The 21222-nt window shown below is 37.5% G+C and overlaps 2 protein-coding genes across 3 annotated transcripts in view; one reads left to right on the top strand and one right to left on the bottom strand.

The window, feature by feature from the left end:
• mAChR-A (muscarinic Acetylcholine Receptor, A-type) overlaps positions 1-21222 on the top strand; it is a 523004-nt gene that overhangs the window by 478018 nt on the left and 23764 nt on the right. For both annotated transcript variants that reach the window (XM_081757026.1, XM_081757027.1), the window contains exons 3-4: positions 7170-7884; positions 11841-11973. In XM_081757026.1, the coding sequence (XP_081613152.1) occupies positions 7181-7884; positions 11841-11973 (837 nt within the window). In that variant the 5' untranslated portion in view covers positions 7170-7180. The remainder of the gene's footprint in view (positions 1-7169; positions 7885-11840; positions 11974-21222) is intronic.
• Positions 1696-2139, bottom strand: LOC145685057 (protein GVQW3-like). The gene has a single exon (XM_081757400.1). It carries the CDS (start codon positions 2137-2139, stop codon positions 1696-1698), a length of 444 nt encoding a protein of 147 aa, XP_081613526.1.

The raw sequence follows: 21222 nt of genomic DNA on the forward strand, positions 1-21222 counted from the left end.
TTCAGTATCAGTTTTATTAATAGATTGCGTACTTATCGCACATCATTTTTTAACTTAACAAAAACAATCGTTCACCTCGACTTTCTCAAAAACTACACTTGAAGATTTAAATTCGCCCATATCATGTTGTTCAGATGAGTGAAATTTATTAATTGATTGATTTTGTGTCTTTGGATATTTATTTCCCATTCATACGCTAGCTTCAGCTGCTCTTCCCGCTAAAACTGTGGAGATTGTGGCGCCGCCACTCAAGGAAGTCGGGTACTACGAACTACTAAAAGCAAGAACGAATCAAATCATTCAGAGCGTGTGAGTCTGTTAGAATTAGCCAATGATACAGTTAGCTTCTGTCAGTAGCAGACGATGCAATTAGTTACAACTCTAGCCGGTCGTGTCGCAGAGTCACTTCCGTTGCATTGTGGGAACGATTTGTATTTCCATTAGGAATACAGGGAGTGATTCATCGGGGTAATCAGTGATTTTAGACGTTTTGAATACTTAAAAGGCTGAAGAGATTTTTTGATGTAAACATGGCAGCTCAGAGAAAAGTAGAATGAAAGAAAATACGCATGCATATAGTACACTTACATAGCTTAAATGTAATACAGGGTGACTCAATAAAACCTCTTACATTTTAAACGTTAAACAAAACAAAAAGTATTGGAGATAGATACTTTTATAGCAGGAACGTCATTTCAGATTTTGCTTGGGAGGGGCAAGACCCCTTGATATTAGTAAAATTTCGCGTTTCTCACTGATTTACTACTATTCTATTGATAAAATCTATATACATCTCAAACTCAGGGGGGGCAAATGCCCCTTCCTGCCCCCCTAAATGACGCCCCTGTTTTATAGTCAAAAGTATAAAATGGTATTGAAAATAATTTGTAAATGTTCTGTTTTATTGTGTGTTCAAATTACACAGTAATTAACAATACAATTAATGTAAATAGCATCTCAATAAAACCATCCACTTTTTGATCGTCTTTCAGTGGAGGGGAAATGAAATTTTTGAGTTTTACGTCCCACGGTTATGCCGGCTAGGCTAAAGGAGTCGGTGATGATGAGAAATGAATGAAATGGTGGAATGAAAAAAGTAGGTTGAAACGGGAGAACCCCGAGAACACCAACACACACACAGTGTTTGTCCACCACAATTTCAGTGGGGGGTTGGAAGGAGTGGGGGTCATCGCTTCTACTTACCTCTCCTATCGATTTCAGTTGTCATTATGATTTGGCCAGAAGCTCTTCGCTCGTACACAGTTGAAATGTTTTTCAAAAGCAGCAATATCTATAATTATAGTGCAAAGAGCTTTTTCTTTAAAATTTGCTATTCTACGCAGTGAAAATATTTCTGATTGGAAGACTGTCTTGCACTGAGTCGAGAACTTCCGAACAACAGATTCACCATTGGAATGTCGAGGCTGTCAGACAGTCTATTTTGCAGTCCTCAGAAAATTCTGCAAGGAAGTATGCTGCAGCTGTTGAGCTTCCTAGGAAGAACGTAAGAACAGAGTATGAGGGGCATACTGAAAGTCGTGAGCAACATTTTTTCACAACCGTAATCTTTATTTGTAAATGAAACCAAATATATTGTCTCAATCTACAGACCTGTTTTGTTTCAAGTTCATAATGATGGAACCAGCTTTCATCTCCAGTCACAATAAGTACTTACTCGTCAAAAAGTCATCACCTTCATCGAAATCTCTGAAGAAGGGTTTGGGCAATGGTTAGTCTCTGACGTTTGTGATCCTCGGTTAATAAACGTGGGACCCAACTTGCACAAACCTTCCGATAACCTAAGCTGTGATTCATTCCTTGCACCGCAGTATGTCCAACTCCAAGTTTTGCAGCGATTTCATTCACGGTGAAACGCCTATCTTCCCTAATCAGCTCATCAACCCTTATCTTGTTGCGTTCCGTGGTGGCAGTTCGAGGGCGCCCGCTGCGAGCTTCATCTTCGATACTCGTGTTTCCATTCTTAAAATGTTTCACCCACCTCATAACACTGCTGGCACCCATGCACACATCTCCATAGGCACGCTGCAGTCTGCGGTGAATCTCAGAAGCAGATTGGTCCTCTTTAACAAGGAATTCAATCACAGCATGCTGTCGAAACGAAACATTGCTGCCCGCCATTTTGGAAATCCTGCCTGTGGTCACGTGCCAGCAACAAATAACGTACACGTCTAGAAAGAAACAAAGAAAGGTCTGTAGATTGAGATGATATACTTGGTTTCACTTACAACTAAAGATTACGGCTGTGAAAACATGTTGCTCATGACTTTCAGTATGTCCATATTAATTACATACTATTTTGAATATCATTTTATAATTTTCAGTAAACAACTTTCTACCCGCAATACTTTTTGTTTTATTCGTCTTTCAAATGTGAGACGTTATTTTGAGTCACTCTGTATTACTTTTCGGGCGTCTTGTGGGGTCGTACCGATATGGAAACTTGGTTCGCCTAAGGTTTGCCTCTTTATATCTCTTAACAGACCTTTTCTGTCACCATCTGCTGTACTCCATGTAATGATGCTGATGAGCCTTGACTATCTCGGCAGCGTGATTTCCATTTTGCTAATGCAAATTAGCTACGAAGGTGATGACAGAATCTCTTGACATCTTCCAAGACTTTAATCGTGGTTAAGTGAATTCGTGTGTATTCTTGTCTCACAAGCTAAAGCCACAGAAATCCAACGATCCATATTCTTATCTCGATGCCTCCGTACCTCTGCTGATATTCTATCCGCTTAGGCCTTTCAGATACTGCGAATTTTGCGATAGATAAGGATAATAGATATTTTTTCACGGCGATTATACATAGATCACTGAAAACTACGCAGCATTTGTTCACTATCAAGATATGTATACAGTATTCGGTAAATGCTTGGCTTTTATCCAGATTCCATGTATGAACAAGATTGGTATAACCTACTTACTTCAGCATCGACAAATCAAAATAAGTATGTGTATTCCATTACTTATGAAATGACCACCGTCCAGTACATAGAGCCCAAATTTACGAAATGACCCTTACACGTTTCTATGTTTGTAAGGGTCATGTCATAAATTAGGTACAGGAGCTAACGGCAATCGAGATATGGATAGTATGAATTCATTGCTCGATTAGGCTTTAATGCAAATGAACACTGAAGTACAAAACTATAAAGAGAAGTACTGTACATAAACAAAAAACAGTAACCATCCTTGAAATAGTCACCCACGGCCTTGACAAGTGGTACACATTGACGCAGATATTATCCTAAACTATGTTTAATAATAGACTAATTTTAAAAAATTAGTGTATTGTTAAACTCAGTGTCGGAATCTGGACCCAATTCCGGAACAATGTTTCAGCGTCCTTGGTTCCCAACTAACACACACACATACATATATATATATATATATATATATAAACATAATATATAAAATTGCTTAAATGTAAGCCTACAAGTAACTAACTGTTCAAACGTTCTTCCTCAATTGATGATCTCAAATAAGTTTTGATCAACGTAATTTTGGAAAAACTCCTTTCTCCAAATGCCACATTTACTGAGATTCTCAAGATCACGCAGGGTTTGTTCGGAAAATAGTAGTACTGATTTTTGTTTAATTATTCACAATTTTAACACATCGACTTAATAGTTTTAAAATATGCTCCTTCTGCATCAACCCAGCGTTTCCAGTGACTGCCAATCACCGAAGGTTCCTTGGAACGCAGAGACTGGAATGCTCCCTTGTTACGGCTTCTTGAATGGCCTGGACCGAGCCGTGGTGCCGTCCTTTCGCGACCTTTTTCAATCGGGAGAAGAGGAAGAAGTCTGCAGGAGCGATATCTGGGCTGTAGGGTGGCTGCAGAAGCTCTGTGACACCATGTTTGGTCAGGAAGTCCATGACAGCAAAGATGGTGTGGCTCGGCGCATTGTCGTAATGAAGCTTCTATGATCCAGTGATTGCTGAACGGACGCAGACGCCTCGTTTTCTGAATCTCTCAAGTACTTCCACGTAGAATGCAGTATTCACAGTCTGCCCAGCTGATACAAACTCTGCAAACCACTCGTTTGCAGTCAAAAAAGATTATCAACATCAATTTCATTTTCGACTTGCTCATGCGGGCTTTTTTCGGGCGAGATGAGGGGAGAGTGTGCCATTCAGAGCTTTGGCGCTTTGGTACGAGGTCGTACTCAAAAAGCCACAACTCGTCTCTGGTGATAACACTGTCGAGAAAGTTTGAAGATGACAAGACACTTTAAAAAGGGTTCAACTTAAATTCGATTTGCACTTGTAAACGCTTGGAAACGACTGGCGACTGGTGCTTTGGTATCTAAGGCCCCCACCTAACCAGGGCAGTAACATCCTCCTCCTTCATCACGTTTTGGCGGGAAAATCAGTCCTACTACTTCCCGGAAAAACCCTATATATTGCAATGTTTTTTTGTGTGTGTGTGTGTGTGTGTATTATACAAGCCGAGAATAGATTCACTGTAGCGCGAAGCTCTCTTATGCGAGCGGAAGCAATAGATAGAATCAGCGAGAAGCTCTCTTATGCGAGCGGAAGCAATAGATCCAATCGGCTTAATTCCAGTCCTGGTCAAATTCCACTGATTTTTGACCTTTCATTTAATTATAATCTGCTACCTGTACTCAGAAGTAGAAGATGTAAACTACAAGAATAACTCATAAGTCTTGGGATATTTTCCTACAACCCAAACAGCAGGCGCTTGTATATACCGTGATCAACCGTAAATAGAAGATCAATCTAGCCTAAGAGCTAGTGTGTGAAGCAGACATTTAACACGGAAGCTGTCAGTCCACCAGTATGTTTAGTCAGTTTTTAGTGACAGTAACATGAGTGCTCGCGCGTGAACTGTTACTATATAAGTTCGAACTCGGACGCGTAAAGGCAGCAACCCAAAACACCTGTCATCCGAAAGGGAAGGGCACAGTAAACCACAGCACAGCAACTTGTTGGTTTCAGAAATTTCGTGCAGTTGTAAAAATGTCTAAGATTAGTCAAGATCCGGCCGCCTTAGAGTAACAGATTCTGAGACCACACGACACAATATTGAGGAAACTCCATCCACCAGCACACGACGATTGTCAAATCAACTCGGCATGTTTTAATTCACTATAGTGCGTCAACTTCACGAACTGGGCAAACCCATCAGGAGCTACTGCATTGTGCCACATGATTTGACCTTAACTCAGGCCCAGAGGAGAGTGGATGTGTGCCGACAACTACTGCCAAATCCGCGTAATGCGCGTTTCCTAAAACGAATTGACACGAGACAAAAAGTTTAAAAAAAAAAAAGTTCCGAATGTACAAAAATAGTGGTTGCGCAAGACCGACTTCCAAAACCGGTCGTGAAACAGGACTGTTTCGAGATAAAATCTGGGGATAGTGAAATTACAGCAGGGTAATTCAGTTTGAGTTCGTTTCTAAGGCCGTACATAAATGCCGACTTCTTTCCGAACAGTTGGAGCAGATGTATGCTGCACTACGCCAAAAATACCCTGCATTGGTGAACGGAGAACTCATTCTGCTAGAACAGTATAACGCAAAACTAAACTCGACTCGAGAAACAAACAAAAATAAAAGCTTCAGAAATTTGATGGTTTAGAACTAATGCCACTAATGCCTGGCATATAGACCTGACCTTGCACCTTTGGATTACTATCTGTTTCAATCTATGGCATATTTCCTGAAATTTTGATGCTTCACCAACCATCAGGAGGTGGAAACAGCAGCGATTGCTTTCTCTCCCTTTAAGGACAGAACGTTATATCGATGTAAAACCGAGAAACTAGCAGGAAGGTGACTGCAGATTGTCCAGCACGAGAGGCTACACTTTGAACGTTAACGTTCTTTCGTTGCAGGCCGGTAGCCAGCCCAAAAATGTAGGGGGGGCCCGGCCAAAGTTAGGGGGGCCGATCCAACCATATTATAGTTCATTAGCAAGCCTACCGTGAAAATTTTAGGGGGGTGGCCCCCTAGACCCCCCTGGATACCGGCCTGTTTCGTTGTACTATAATAAATACAGATATGTTGTATATCAGAATATTGCAAGACTTATGACTCATACTTATATTCACTTTTGTCTTGCTCTCAGTGGCACCGATTTCTGTATAACTTTCGAGGAAGTTCCATTCAGGTTTGCCAGATTTAATCTAACAAAACATCAATGACTTCCCTTAAAAAATGTATGGATTTCACCAACAAGGTTGCATCTAATCCAATGCATTCTGTGGAACAAGGTGAAATTGATGTAGTTGTATATTTAAAGTGCCCTCCATGGACTCACCGTGATCGACGATTTAAATTGTACCATCTTGGGAGCATCAGCATTCTATGTAAAGAAATTGTTCTGGCTTAATTAGTTAGCCTTTTTTATTTTTATTATTAGATTAAATTATTGAAAATGATGTAGCTAGACTATCGGTTATTATAGAGTTTTATTTCTTTTTTAACTAATAATCAGTGGTATGAAACATTTCCTCCTTCTCACCTTATAATACATTTTTCCATTGAACTTCTTTCTTTCTGAATGTCGCTTTGTTTAAGTTATTCGTGTCAATTCAGATGCCACTGCTAATCTTGGTTCAATACCATTCTACTATAGTGATCGCGATGACTCGTGAAGCCTGGGATCTACGCGAATCATAGAACGCATGATGCATCGGAAGAACTCGGGACGATTCGTGGAGCTGTTTTCCGAACGCATACTTGATAAAAAAAAAAAGTGAAACAGCAGAAGTGTACCAGTAACGTTGCCAAACTTAGAAGACATAGCGAACGAACAACAGAAAGCAGCACTTAAAGAATTGTAACACGAACACTAAAAATTAACAATAATAATAGCAAATAGAGCAACGGCAATAACAATAATAACAAAACGAAACTTAGTGACAAGTAGACAACACTGCACCCTCAGGAGATGTTTTTCGTATAGCGTAAGAGACAACACTGACAAAATTTGACGTGTAGAAATTGACGACCGGAACACACTCTCACGTTCTATTGGGTGGTGAAATTAGAAAATCTAGGTCAAGCTTCACGACTCCTCGCGATCACTATAGTACACAGAATGTTTTACTGCTGTATAAGTGCGATTCTGATTACTTAAGAACATTATGTACTAAATGTACTGTTTTTCGTTCCTTTACAGGTGAGAAAGATGGCGGGGGTGAATGGCACGGAGTTGGACGAGAAGGGGCGCTACTCCATCGCCGAGATGGTCATCATAGCCACCGTGGCCGGGTTCCTCAGCTTAGTCACGGTGGTGGGCAACTGCATGGTAATGATATCCTTCAAGATCGACAAGCAACTCCAGACAATCACCAACTACTTTCTGTTCAGCCTCGCCATCGCAGACTTTGCCATCGGCCTGATCTCCATGCCTCTGTTCACTGTCTACACAGTGTTGGGTTACTGGCCGCTAGGCCCCCACATATGCGACACGTGGCTCGCATTGGACTACTTAGCGAGCAACGCATCAGTTCTTAACTTGCTCATCATCAGCTTCGATCGGTATTTTTCAGTCACACGACCGCTCACCTATCGTGCCAAACGCACAACCAGTCGCGCTGCCATTATGATCGGTTGCGCGTGGGGAATATCACTCCTTTTATGGCCTCCATGGATTTACTCGTGGCCCTATATTGAGGGACAACGCACTGTGCCCGACGGCGAATGTTATATTCAATTTATTGAGACCAACCATTACATCACGTTTGGAACAGCCATTGCAGCGTTCTACGTTCCTGTGACTGTTATGTGCATTCTGTACTGGCGCATCTGGCGGGAAACAGAGAAGAGACAAAAGGATTTAACCAATCTTCAAGCAGGCAAAAAGGATAATAGTAAACGATCCAATTCCAGGTATGTACGCACTCTCTAATTACTCTTGTATTATTATTGAAGCTTTCATTACAAATGTTCATAATTAATAAGCAGGGGCGTCTGAAGACTCATAAAATAAGATGTAGCAGTAGGGGCATTTTAGGTTTTGACTCAGGGGGGCAAGGATGTCTATCAACATGTGACTTTCACGTTTTTTTTTTTTTTTTTTTTTACTAGTATGGTATATTAGTATATAATTTATTAAATATATGTTTCTCAAATTCATGAACAATTGCCCCTACCCTTTCCAAATGACACCCTTGGGATGTGGTAATTGATGTGCCGAATGGATAAGTATGATATACCGAATATCGAGATCAGCGGCGTAGCCACAAAGTCATCAAGGGGGTCTATCTCTCTCTCTCACACACACACACTCACATATGGCTCGAAACACCTTAGGCGCCATATCACCAAGATGTCTGGAAAAACAAGTCTGGCGCCTAACTAGCTCTATGGCCAATGAAACCCGAAGGTTCAATGCCACATTCTCAAAAGCTCTGTATTGACTTCTGTCAGCCAAAAGCGCACTTTGTCGAAAGTATTAGGTTATTTCATATTTTAACGTATCTATAATTTGCAGTATTAAGTACCGACTGATTTCTCTGTATTTACTTCTAAACCCATACTCCTGCAGGTATTTAATAAAACCTCTTCATTTCTTTCTATTGTCCTATCATCATCCTATCAGCATAAGCATAACCAGGGGAGTGTCATTCAACTCTATGTTCTGGCTGCTATCTTTGATTTTCCTTATAGCGTATTCCAGAACAAATTTAAACGATAATAGAGACAAGGCATTTCCTTGTTTTGGGCCATTCTCGATGTAAAAATTCTTGACAAGAGTTTTCCTACTTGAACCTTACTTTGGGACACACTTAAACACATCTTAATTAATCTAACTAACTTTTTCTAACTAGCTAATCTCATCTAACTTTTCTAACTAGCAAATGTGGCCTCTATTGTGCTGCCAAAATGTCTTGAGCCGTGGCAAAAATGCGAACTAAAGCTCACACTCCGACACGTTGAGCCAATAAGGGTTCAGCAGCTGCTAAGCGAGAGAGTCTTAGCGAAAGAGAGTGAAATTCCTTCAGCCGATAGCAGTGCCTGAAACGGAAGACTAGGTGTCAAGTCAATGTGATATATCTATAGTATTTATTTAACGTATTCCAAATTTTTACTTAGAGTAGTTCGCTTCGATAGGTTAAAAATAAAATAAATTCGTTATAAATTTCACTTCCCAACTTAACTTATGTTAAGTTGGATAGGTTAAAAATGAAATAAATTCGTTATAAATTTCACTTCCCAACTTAACTTGAACCTTACACGAATGACTCATCGTTAGAGAATTTTGATCCATCTAGAATAGTGGAAAATATGGTATATGAGTGTTCAGACTACAATACATGTACATGAACATAAACCACGTATTGCTGCTTTTTATTATTACCAAGGCCTTGATTTTTTCTCAAGCATAAGTTTCTGATTTGATACTTCCCATTAACCAGTAGTGTCACAACTCAAATTTGAAGACCTTGCGGGCCAAGAAATGGGTCTGCTTCGAGCAATTACTGTTAGTTACCGTGAATATTGTGACGTAGCTCTATCAGAGTTAAATGAAGAATTAGTGTACCGGTAACAACGTATCCTAAATGCCTACGATCTAATCATGTTAATCATGTTAATCACGATCTAACCATACTCCATACTACAGAAATCTGGGCCTTCTGAAACTTGCCAAAAGATGTAATATGCATCGACTCACATTTCTCTTTAAGGCTTTGCGATTTCAACAATCTTCCTACTCACTTCAACGATTGCAACAATTAAATGCTCATCATGATTACGATACAAGTTCAACTGTAAAATAAGCTCCTTTCTCTTCCGCTACACTCGTCGAAATATTACTCGAATGCGTTCTTTGCATCCTCAATCCGAGCATAGAATGATCTTCCACCCAGAATACGATAATCTCACTCAATCAATGTATTCAAGAGACCATCCATGAGTCTAGGCTTGCTGATATCTGATAAAAATGTTGAATTTTTATTCTTCTTATCTTTTATTTGTTTTTCTTATTCCCTAAATGTGTCTGAATATATTTGTAATAATCTATGTGTGCATGTAATATGTGTGTGTGTGATTGTGAGTGTAATTTTTGTTTTCATTTCAATGTGTCTCATTCAAATTATTATTCTATAGATATTTGTTATGGTAATATTAATCCTGATGATTGCATAGTTAAAGTGGGAGACAAGACATGATTAGCCTTAACTTCGTCATGTAAAATAAGACTAAATAAATAAGCTATAAAATTGTTCGTCCAGCTAATCTCACCTGAAGTACAGAGTAAACAGTGTCCCGTTATATTGAAACAAACAACATTATCAACCATGTCTTCAACATGGGTATTCATTGGTTGGTTGAATTGAAGTTTAGAGTAAGTTGAGAGTCAGCACCGAGATTGTATGAGATGTAAACCTACAGCTTCACGTGGACTCTGAATAACATGAGATCCCACTAGGAGTTGAATCCGGGACTTCCCGAGTCTAGCCACAAAGAAGTTCATTTGCATTGATGATGTAAAAATAATAAAACAACTTTTTTTCACTTTATCCTCTGTAAATGAGTAGATGGAACCATCAGCATCTTCTAATGGATAAAATAATTATTGAAGTCTGTTTCGTCTACCACAAAGGAAAGTAAGCATCTAGCTACTACTTGTCAGTGTTACCAGTCACGAAAAAACATTGAAGAGCGGCAACTTTTAATACATCCGAAACTAGTTTCAGATTTACTGCTAAATTTCATGAGAAGAACAAAGCTTTCTTCCTAATCATTTCCTTGTCTGCACAGAATGAAGCAGGGCTGATTTGGTGGCTGCCTAATAAAACATTTAAAACTATTTTACTGGTATGCATCATAAATAACTGGCATATGAAGCGTGGAATATCTGCTACCTCCAACTCGGCATTGTATTTATCATTTTTTTAAAATCATAAGCACTAGTTTAATTTCTCTAATACATGTTTTCAAAGATATATAAAAAAGACAAGAAAGCAATAGTGAACATACTATTTTTTACGTTTTCCGTGCGTTGCTTCGTTGTAATTGTTGATCCATGCTGGAATATTATTCCCCAAATTCGAATAGATACAGTGGAGAAAACGAAACGAGAAAATAGAAGATGAAGGAGGAGGAGGAGGAGGAGGAGGAATAAAAAATGTAGCTTAAAATTGCACTTATGGTTGTAAGCTTGTGCCAACTTCACATTGTAATGGTATAACTTTCCTTTTTGTATTAGTATAGGCAAATTACAATATCGAATTCAAGAACTTCCGCAGCAGTGTAACTTTCAGAGGGCAACGTTAATTCAGATATCAGTTTCAAGTTTCTATTTTTTTTAAAAAAAAAGGAAAAAGGAAAAAGAAAAACTTTTCGGAATATTTTTCTCGATTCGACCTTGATAGTTTCAGAAAAGGTGTTTGATTTACCTACGTATCCTTTAAATAATTGTTCTATTTATTTAATATATTATTAATTTACGGTATGTACTAAAAATTTTAGGTTATATAATAGCCCTAAGTTCCTTATATTTAAAAATATAGAAGCATTTCAAAGGTAATTCATATACCAATTGTTCAAATGATAACACAAGAAATCGAATTTATTTGAACTACTGTATTTTTCGTGGATTTTCCGCATTTAATTTATTACTTGTCTCTTCTCAGAACTAACGTTATACATCAGAGTGTTAAACAAGCAGAAAGAAAAACAGTTAAGAAGAGTGTGCATGGTATTAAACAAATATCACGTTGTAATGAATAATAGAAATATCGGTAAAATGTTTGGTTTCATTACATAGGGAATAATGAATACATATAATTACCAAAATAAATGGCATGTAAATACTTATTTGCATTTTGTATTTGCAGCGAAGAAGCAGTGGATCTTGAAGATTGGAAAAGATCACGATCGGAATCTAGTACAGGAGCTGCTGAGCTCGAGACTACATATGTACCTACAGCGGTCTGCATCAATCAAGACCAGCAGACCCGCCCAACACCGGTAAATCTTTTTTTTATATATATATAGTTTATTGTAGCTTACAGCGAAGAGTGACAGAGAATACTTGTCATTTTTATCGATAGTATATGTGTCTAAGTTTACATCAAATAACAATAGAACTATTATTATTATTATTATTATTATTATTATTATTATTATTATTATTATTATTATTATTATTATTATTATTATTATTCCGTGTAACGTGGGTTCCTGTCACCACGGCATGGCGCGTCCTCAGGTTGCGGATCGAGGAGAAGGCCTCTAGATATAGAGGTTAGCTGCGAATATACTGAATAAGCAGTCGCGGACAGACGACTAGGAGTGGCCCTCCAGCTTGGGGGTTTGGGTAAGGCTAACACCCTCATCCTGTAAAAAAAGGTACTTGTTCAGAAACATTCACAAAAGCCTCGGACAAGGACTGATAACTTGGCACGACATCAGCAAAAGAAAATGGACATGAGATTTGGAACATGGAATATTAGAAGTCTTTATAGGGCAGGCGCGTTAAAATCTGTAACGAGTGAGTTAGAGAAATACAGGATGGACTTAGTAGGAGTTCAGGAAGTTAGGTGGGAAGGAAATGGATCTGAGAATTCCGGAAATTTTACGTTCTTTTACGGGGAAGGAAATAAAAATCACCAGTTAGGAACAGGGTTTTTCGTTCACAAACGAATATTACCAGCAATTAAACGGGTTGAATTTCTTACTGACAGACTTTCTTTTATTACTCTTAAGGGACGGTGGTGTGATATTATTGTTTTAAATGTACATGCTCCAACTGAAGATAAGGGTGACGATATAAAAGATAGTTTTTACGAAGAAGTGGAACGGATATTTGACCAACTCCCGCGATACCATATGAAGATTCTATTAGGGGATTTCAATGCGAAGGTAGGACGAGAGGATATTTTCAAACCGTTTATAGGGAACGAAAGTTTGCATAAGGAAAGTAATGATAACGGTGTTAGACTCGTGAACTTTGCAACATCCAAAAACCTAATCGTGAAGAGTACAAAATTCCCACATCGCGACGTTCATAAATACACTTGGACATCACCAGACGGAAAAACACATAATCAAATTGATCACGTTTTAGTAGATAGAAGAAGACAATCTAGCATAATTGACGTCCGGTCGTTTAGAGGGGCTGATTGTGACACTGATCACTACCTGGTAGTAGCGATAATACGGGAGAGATTATCGTTCAATAAAGGTAATATTCAATGTCCGAAAACGGAGAGATTTAATTTAAAGAAATTAGAAGAGAGCCAGGTAAGAGAGGAATACCAGATTGAAGTTTCGAATAGATTCGCGGTTTTAGAAGACTCGGAGTGCACTAGTGTTGAGGATACTTGGATTGAAATTAGAGATAGCATTAAAAGTTCAGCAATAGAAAAATTGGGACACGCGGAAATACGTAGGAACAAACCATGGTTCGACCAAGAATGCATTAAACTAGCAGAGAAGAGAAAACAGGCAAAATTACGGTGGCTACAAAATCCGAATGAAACAACTACACAAAATTTCGCAGATATCAGGCCGGAAACTTCCAAAACTTTTAGAACAAAGAAACGGGATTTTTTGAAAGCTAAAATTAAGGAACTTGAAGATAATAGTAAAAATAAAAATATTCGGGACATGTATAAGGGGATCAGCGAATTTAAGAAAGGCTATCAACCTCGTGCTTATATATTAAAGAAATCTGACGGTACAGTTCTCACCGATACGGATAGCCTCTTAAATAGATGGAAAGATTTCTTTGACGATTTGCTGAACACGCAGCCAAAAACTAATGTGCGTGGAGAAAAGGAGATACACACCGCAGAACCATATATTCCAGAACCCAATCGAATAGAAGTGGAAGCCGCTATAAAGAAATTGAAGAAACATAAATCTCCGGGTGTAGATGAAATTCCGGCTGAGTTAATTTTAGCTGGAGGCGAAAAATTATGGAACAAGATACACAAACTCATTCTCCTTATCTGGAACAAGGAAGAATTGCCACAAGAGTGGAAAGAATCAATCATTGTTCCAATTCACAAGAAAGGCGACAAAACTGAGTGTAATAATTATCGAGGCATTTCTCTTCTGTCAACATCCTATAAAATACTTTCAAATATTCTGTTAGCAAGATTGACCCCATACGCAGATGAAATTATTGGAGATTATCAGTGCGGATTTAGACGAAATCGATCAACTATCGACCAAATATTTACCATTCGCCAAATACTCGAAAAAAAGTGGGAATACAATACCCCGGTACATCAACTATTTATTGATTTTAGAAAGGCTTACGACTCGGTTAGCAGAGAAACATTATACAACGTTCTTACAGAACTTGGAATACCGAGAAAGCTAATTAGATTAATCAAGATATGTTTAAGTGAATCCCAAAGTAAAGTCCGGGTAGGAAAATTTTTGTCCACGAGCTTCCACGTCGAAAATGGCCTGAAACAAGGAGATGCGTTGTCGCCATTATTATTTAACTTTGTGCTGGAATACGCTATAAGGAAAATCAAAGATAGCAACCAGGGCCTAGAGTTGAACGGCATTCACCAGGTTATGGCATATGCTGATGATGTAAATTTAATAGGGGATGATAGGAGAACAGTAGAAATAAATGCAGAGATCTTATTAAACGCTTGCAGGGACATGGGTTTAGAAGTAAATGCAGAGAAAACTAAATACATGGAAGTGCGTCGGGACCGTAATACGGAAAATTGTGGAGGCGTTAAAATATTAAATAATGCTTTTGATAAAGTGGATACTTTCAAATATTTAGGATCAATATTAACAGACGAAAATCATATTCACGAAGAAATTAAATGTCGACTAAAAGCAGGGAATTCGTGTTACTATTCGGTTCAAAATCTCTTGTCGTCGCGAATTCTGTCGAGGAATTTGAAGCTTAAAATATATAAAACGATAATCATGCCTGTTGTTCTGTATGGTTGTGAAACACGGTCGCTTACTCTGAGGGGTGAACATAGACTGAAAGTATTTGAGAACAGGATCCTGAGAAGAATATTCGGACCCAAGAGGAACGAGAATGGGGAATGGCGGAAGCTTCATAACGAGGAACTACATAGTTTATACGGTTTACCCAACATTGTTAGGGTCGTCAAGTCTAGGAGGCTTAGGTGGGCAGGTCATGTAGCTAGAATGGAAGAAAGTAGAAACGCTTTCAAAGTCTTGACTGGTAGACCCATAGGAAAACGACCATTAGGAAGACCTAGGCGCAGATGGGAGGACAATATTAAGATGGATCTCGCAGAGATAGGAATACAAAGTAGAAACTGGATGCAATTAGCTAAGGATAGAAGTCAGTGGAGAGCTTTTGTGAACGCGGCACTGAACCTCCGGGTTCCATAGGCCATAGAGTTAGTTAGTTAGAGTTATTATTATTATTATTATTATTATTATTATTATTATTATTATTATTATTATTATTATTATTATTATTATTATTAATGTATAAAGACTAATTTCCACATGAATTAAAAGCAATTTTGGGGACAACAAACATTAAGTAACAACTAGAAATTTATGAAAAAAGATTTAACTCAAAAAGTTTTCGACTATAAATATCAAAATGGAAAATACCTACATGACATTAGTAAATATAAAAGTACCAAGATATACAGGGTGTATCAAAAAGGGCTTTACAACTTTGAAAACTCATTTTGATTTTTTGATTTATTCATTTATCTTACAGACATGGTTTTGGTGTCATTTTATAGCAAAATACATCAAGTTTTGACTCAAGTAGTATACTAGTTCAGAAACAAGCCACCGCGAGCGCTAGCGACAATTGTCTTTACTGCTCCCGAGCTGTGTATTTTGGTTTGGAGAATCACGGTCTGTGACAATTGTGCAACGTAATTTTCGTACAAAGTATGGTAAAGATCCTCCCAGTATGCCTACTATTTATCAATGACATAAGTGTTCTATTGAAACTGGATGTTCGGTAAGACACAATGAATCTTCAGGTCATCACTGTACGTCTGAAGACGTTGTAAAGCAGAAATTGATTTCAGGTAGAATGTCTGCCGTATTTTCAATTAAAGCCACATTGAACCTTTATAGATGTAAGGTAAAAAAATGTATTTTGCTACAAAATGATACCAAAACCATCTTTGTAAGCTAAAAAAAATAAATCAATATGAGTTTTCAAAGTTGTAAAGTTTTTTTATACATCCTGTATTATTGTATATATATATATATATATATATATATCTTGGAATCCGAATTTATTGAGTTCCAAGACAATACCCCTCCAGCCTTTAAAATAATAAAGACTAAATTAACCCGTTTCTGAACCCCATGAAATTGAACTTTCAAAATTATTTTTTAACAGTAAATACACTGAATTTTAAGACAAAACCAGAGCCGTGCTGTGGAAAATCAGCGCCCGGGGCGAGAGTATACGACGGCGCCCCCATACATATATTCCAAGCAATTTTTCCTATCTTTTTTCCTTTTTTCACTCGAATTTTTCGCCCCCCTTACTTCGGCGCCCGGAGTCGTCGCCCCACTCCCCCCCACGGCACGGCTCTGAATAAAACACTGTACTAATAAACAACAATAATATTTGGAAAAATATTAATGGATAAAATTTTTAAAAAAATATATAAATACATATACTTACATATCTCGCTCTTGGTACAATTTTCGGTATTGGCTCAATGTGACGAAGTAGTTGAAAAGTTAATTGAATACAGATCTAAAAAGCCAGAAAATATATCGTTGCTCAAATACACATCACTCAGTTAAACGTGAACCATCTTGTCAACCATAGGCTTTCATGGGTTGTAGCGTCAGAAAGTCAAGCTTTTCTTATTATTATGGTTAGAATTTATAGAGGTAACTTTCAAAAGAAGAAAGAAAATAAAAAGGTGCTAAAAATGAAATAAAAAACAAGACAAACAAAGTGTTAATTCCTTCAATTATTTTGACAACTAATCTTTTATCTAGCTGAAAACAACTTAATAGAAACTACGTACATCTCTATAATATATGTTTATATTGTCTATACCCTATTACCTGTAATCAGGGTAGGTAACATACCTCTTTTCCCGGAACCTGTCTTCACTCACTCCCATAACTATGTCTGGAACCTTTTTTAAAATAAATTTCTTACTCCAGCAATATCATGAAAGTAAAAGGCAATAGACAGATATTTCATCGTTGGGTTTTTGCACAAGTTTATTTAGCAGAATGCAATTTCTATTTGCAAAATCTCCAGCTACTACCAGCAGTACGTTTTGTATTCATTTTCCTTGCAAGCACATATAGTCATAAATATTTATCTTTGGCTATTCTTCCGCATATACGCATATGAATTTCCTGCTGTGAGGGAGCAAGCACAGTAATATAAATAGATGGCATTCCACGCGTTCCGTCTTCAAAAAAGGCCTAAAGGTCTGCTCAAATACTATCAGAGTCTTATATTAAATGCCACTTATTGAGCTCTTTTTAAAAATAAAAATCCCTTTTTGCATTTATAGGAGTTCCTTAGACCAAGAGTATGGACGAGAATTTCAAGAATCTTATTCAAAGGAAAAATATAGTTGGAACTATTTTATTTATTTTTTTTATCATCTAGCTTTTATTGTTATACTGTGCTCTACCTTTTTATATTTATCTTTTTTTGCTTAGTTCCACTTATTTATTAAGTATTTCCCTGTTTTTGCTTCCGTTTTAGAGAACTCTCACTTGTATACAATACAGAAACTCTTTGTTGAGCGCCCCCTTTCCTTTCTCTCTGAGTTGCTCGTCTGCCGCTCCCTGAAATTCAAATTTAACGAATAAACAACAAAGAATGAATATAACAAATATTTCCAAAAAGCTAAGTAATATATTGAACAGTTGAATTAATATAAAACTCTCCTGCCTAAACTCAACTGTTAACTGTATATACTAACGAAAAGAGGAAACAACTAATTTTTAACGCTATATGGACACAGGGATTGTCGAATGACAGCAGGGGTCTCTGCTACAGCCCACGTGGTCCGAGACGAGAGTACCGACCTGGAGAGTGAGAGAGTGTTTGGCTATTCTGGGAAGTGGACTGGGTGGCGTAGTGATTAACGCATCGGCACAGTATGTCAGAGGTCCCGGGTTCGGGTCCCGGTCCAGTCAGTCACCTTTCCACTCTTTGTGAGTTATATCAACTGTTATAGTTGTGAAATCCATCAGCTACTGGATTATAACATCATAAAGAACATCACAACATTACACGAAACTGACATCAACAATGAAAAGACGTTTTCCAATCATCGTTCTGCAGGAAGTTAAAATCAATATAGAATAAAGCGTGGATTTACCCTCTTATCCTCCTGTTCCCCAATTTCTTTTCGAGTTCCACGATATTTTTTTCTAAAATTCATTCGGTTTTGATACGTTATGATGTAAATTTTTTTGACTCTCTTTCCGTAATCCTCAGTGCTTGCGATTAAAATTAATCAAGAAAAAGTGAATTCAGCACTCTCGTGGGGTCTGAATGTCTTCCCTCTTTAAATATGTTTCACGACAATTTCCGGTACAATTGATCGATTTCGGTGCAATATATCGTACAATTTCTTTAATGCTTCCCAATTATTCATTTTGCATGGAACTAAAATCAGTAAAGAAATAGAATAATAGTGTTTTTTTAATTTTATTTTTATTTTTTATTTTTATTTTTATTTTATTTTTATTATTTTTTTAAGTTTCCCGATAACTCATATAAAACTCATACGGTTTTAATACAATTATGTACTTGTATATTTTATTTGGCTCTTTTCCGAAATCTTCTGTGGTTGGAATGAAAACCAGTTAAACACGAATGGTGAATTTAGCCCCTAAAATGGAATGGATTAATCTCCGACCCTCAGATTTAAAAATATGATCCATATATTTCGTATAATAATAATAATAATAATAATAATAATAATAATAATAATAATAATAATAATAATAATAATAATAATAATAATAATAATAATAATAATAATAATAATAATAATAATAATAATAATAATGATAATGGAATATGGCGTATACTTTGTAAAGTTTCTCAATGATTCCCACTATTTGGATTTAAAATGAATCGACAACAAGAGAGAGTACCTCCCTCCCAAGTTTTTTTATATTTTTTATTTATTTATTTTTTTATAAAATACATTCTATGTTAATTTTCGTAAACATTATTCGATTTTAACATAATATGATGCACGTGTTTATTAAGGCGTTCACATAATTCCGACTTTTGCAGCTCAAGTCAATACTACTCATACCTACCCCCTAACCCTGCGAAAATTAAAATAAATATTGTGTGATAACTTTCGTAAAGATACCATTTTGTCGAATATAGTCACTTTTACTGAGAATCTCCAATCATCTGAATTACAGTTGAAATAGGTCAATACTAATGGAACGCGTTTTCTCTAATTTTATATAATATATTATATATTTTTTTTTTTCAAATATTCGTTAAGCATATTCAGATTTTAATAGAATATTGTGTGTATTTTGTCGGATAGTTTCGAGTTAAAATTAGTGAGTGGGAGGATTTCTTGTTTCAACAAAGAAATAGCGTTCACTAGTATAATTCCATATTTTGAAGTAAAAACTCTTCTTGTATATATTCATTTACTTTATTATTTATTTGCCTTTTCCGTCCCTATTCAGTACTAACATGTAAGACTGCATAAGACATAAACCGCCAGTCATAATCAAATAGATAGGATAATGTGGATATGGGCAGGTCATCCTTTGGGACGAACTAAAATCTACTTAGTTAAACATATTCGTACGAGGGTTGATCAGAAAGTAAGGTTACAAAGCCTGCAGTAAAACGTATATATATTATTTCATACAACCAATACAGCCAACAGATAGTACATACATTAGGTTATATTTCGACATAGTCTCCATATTGGTTGAGGCTCTTGTCGCATCCTGGGATGTAGGGGGCGCGGTGGCTCAGTGGTAGAGCGTTCACCTCTGGTGCTTGGGGTTCCGGGTTCGATCCCAGCCCCCGCCAAGTGAACTTTGTGGTGGACAAACACCGTGCTCGTGGGTTTTCTCGGGGTTCTCTCGTTTCCTCCCACTTTCTTCATTCCACCATTTCACTCATCTCTCATCATCACCGTCTCCTTTAGCCTAACCGGCATAACCGTGGGACGTAAAACTCAAAGATTTCATTTTTCATCCTGGGATGAGTTTAAAAATTCCCTCCTGGTAAAAATCCTGACCTTGTGTGTTCAGCCACGTTGTCACAGGTGAAAGTTGATTGGAGCGAGGTCCAGGCTGTAGGAAGGGTGGTCGATTATGTTTCAGCGAAACAGCTTCTACAGCATGGTGGTCCTCTGGGCTTCAACAATGTGATGTTTTCTCTACCAGCCGCAAACTTTCGATACCGTTCTGCGACATGCTGGCGAGACATTACAGTCTCTTTGTAAATCTCTACCAGCTGCCAGCAAATTTTCAGCCGTGGCTACATGTTTCGTCTACAGAAATCGAATAACTGAGCAGACTTCTTCGCGAGATCAGTTTTCCAAACGAGTCGCCATTTGTGTTTACCTACAACTAGCGCCGCAGGTGGCGGATGGCTTAAACTCTGCACAGTTGCCAACTCCATGTATTAAGATTACTGCACATTCTTCATTCCTCTATAACAGACGAAACTACAGAAATATCTTAGTTTCTCGTACTCCCTCGTATATTATTTCAAACTTGCAGTCTCACCGATCATTCAGTCATGTGAATTTTTATCTTTCTCCACTAAAGTCTTTATAATATTAACCTAGCAATAGTATTAAGTGACAGCAAAGTAGAGGGCTCAGTGCTAAGAGCGGTCACTTCCGGCGTGAGAGGTTTCTGGTTCGTTCCCAGACATTTGAGTTTATGGTGGAATCTCGCGTTTCCTCCCATATTCTCATTCCATCAATCGCTTTCATAATCATTTACTTCCATTAATTATCAGTCTCATTTACCTTAAAGCAGAGCTAGTCAAACAATCGATTGCGGTACCGAGTAGTGTGCAGAACTTAATAGAGAAAATGATATTCTAAAAAGAAATCTTACGCACGAATCGCGGTTTTTTAATCACCTTCTTTAAGTGAATTGGAAGACATTACTATACTTTGGAAAAGAATAAATATAACCAGTGTCGTGCTGTGGGGAGAGCGAGCGGAGCGACGGCCCCGGGCGCCGAAGTAAAGGGGCGCAAAATTCGGGAGGAATAAGAAAAGAAAAGGAGGA

This window comes from Thermobia domestica, chromosome 5 (genome assembly GCF_964235325.1).
Source record: "Thermobia domestica chromosome 5, izTheDome1.hap1.1, whole genome shotgun sequence".
In the NCBI taxonomy this organism is placed as follows: domain Eukaryota; kingdom Metazoa; phylum Arthropoda; class Insecta; order Zygentoma; family Lepismatidae; genus Thermobia; species Thermobia domestica.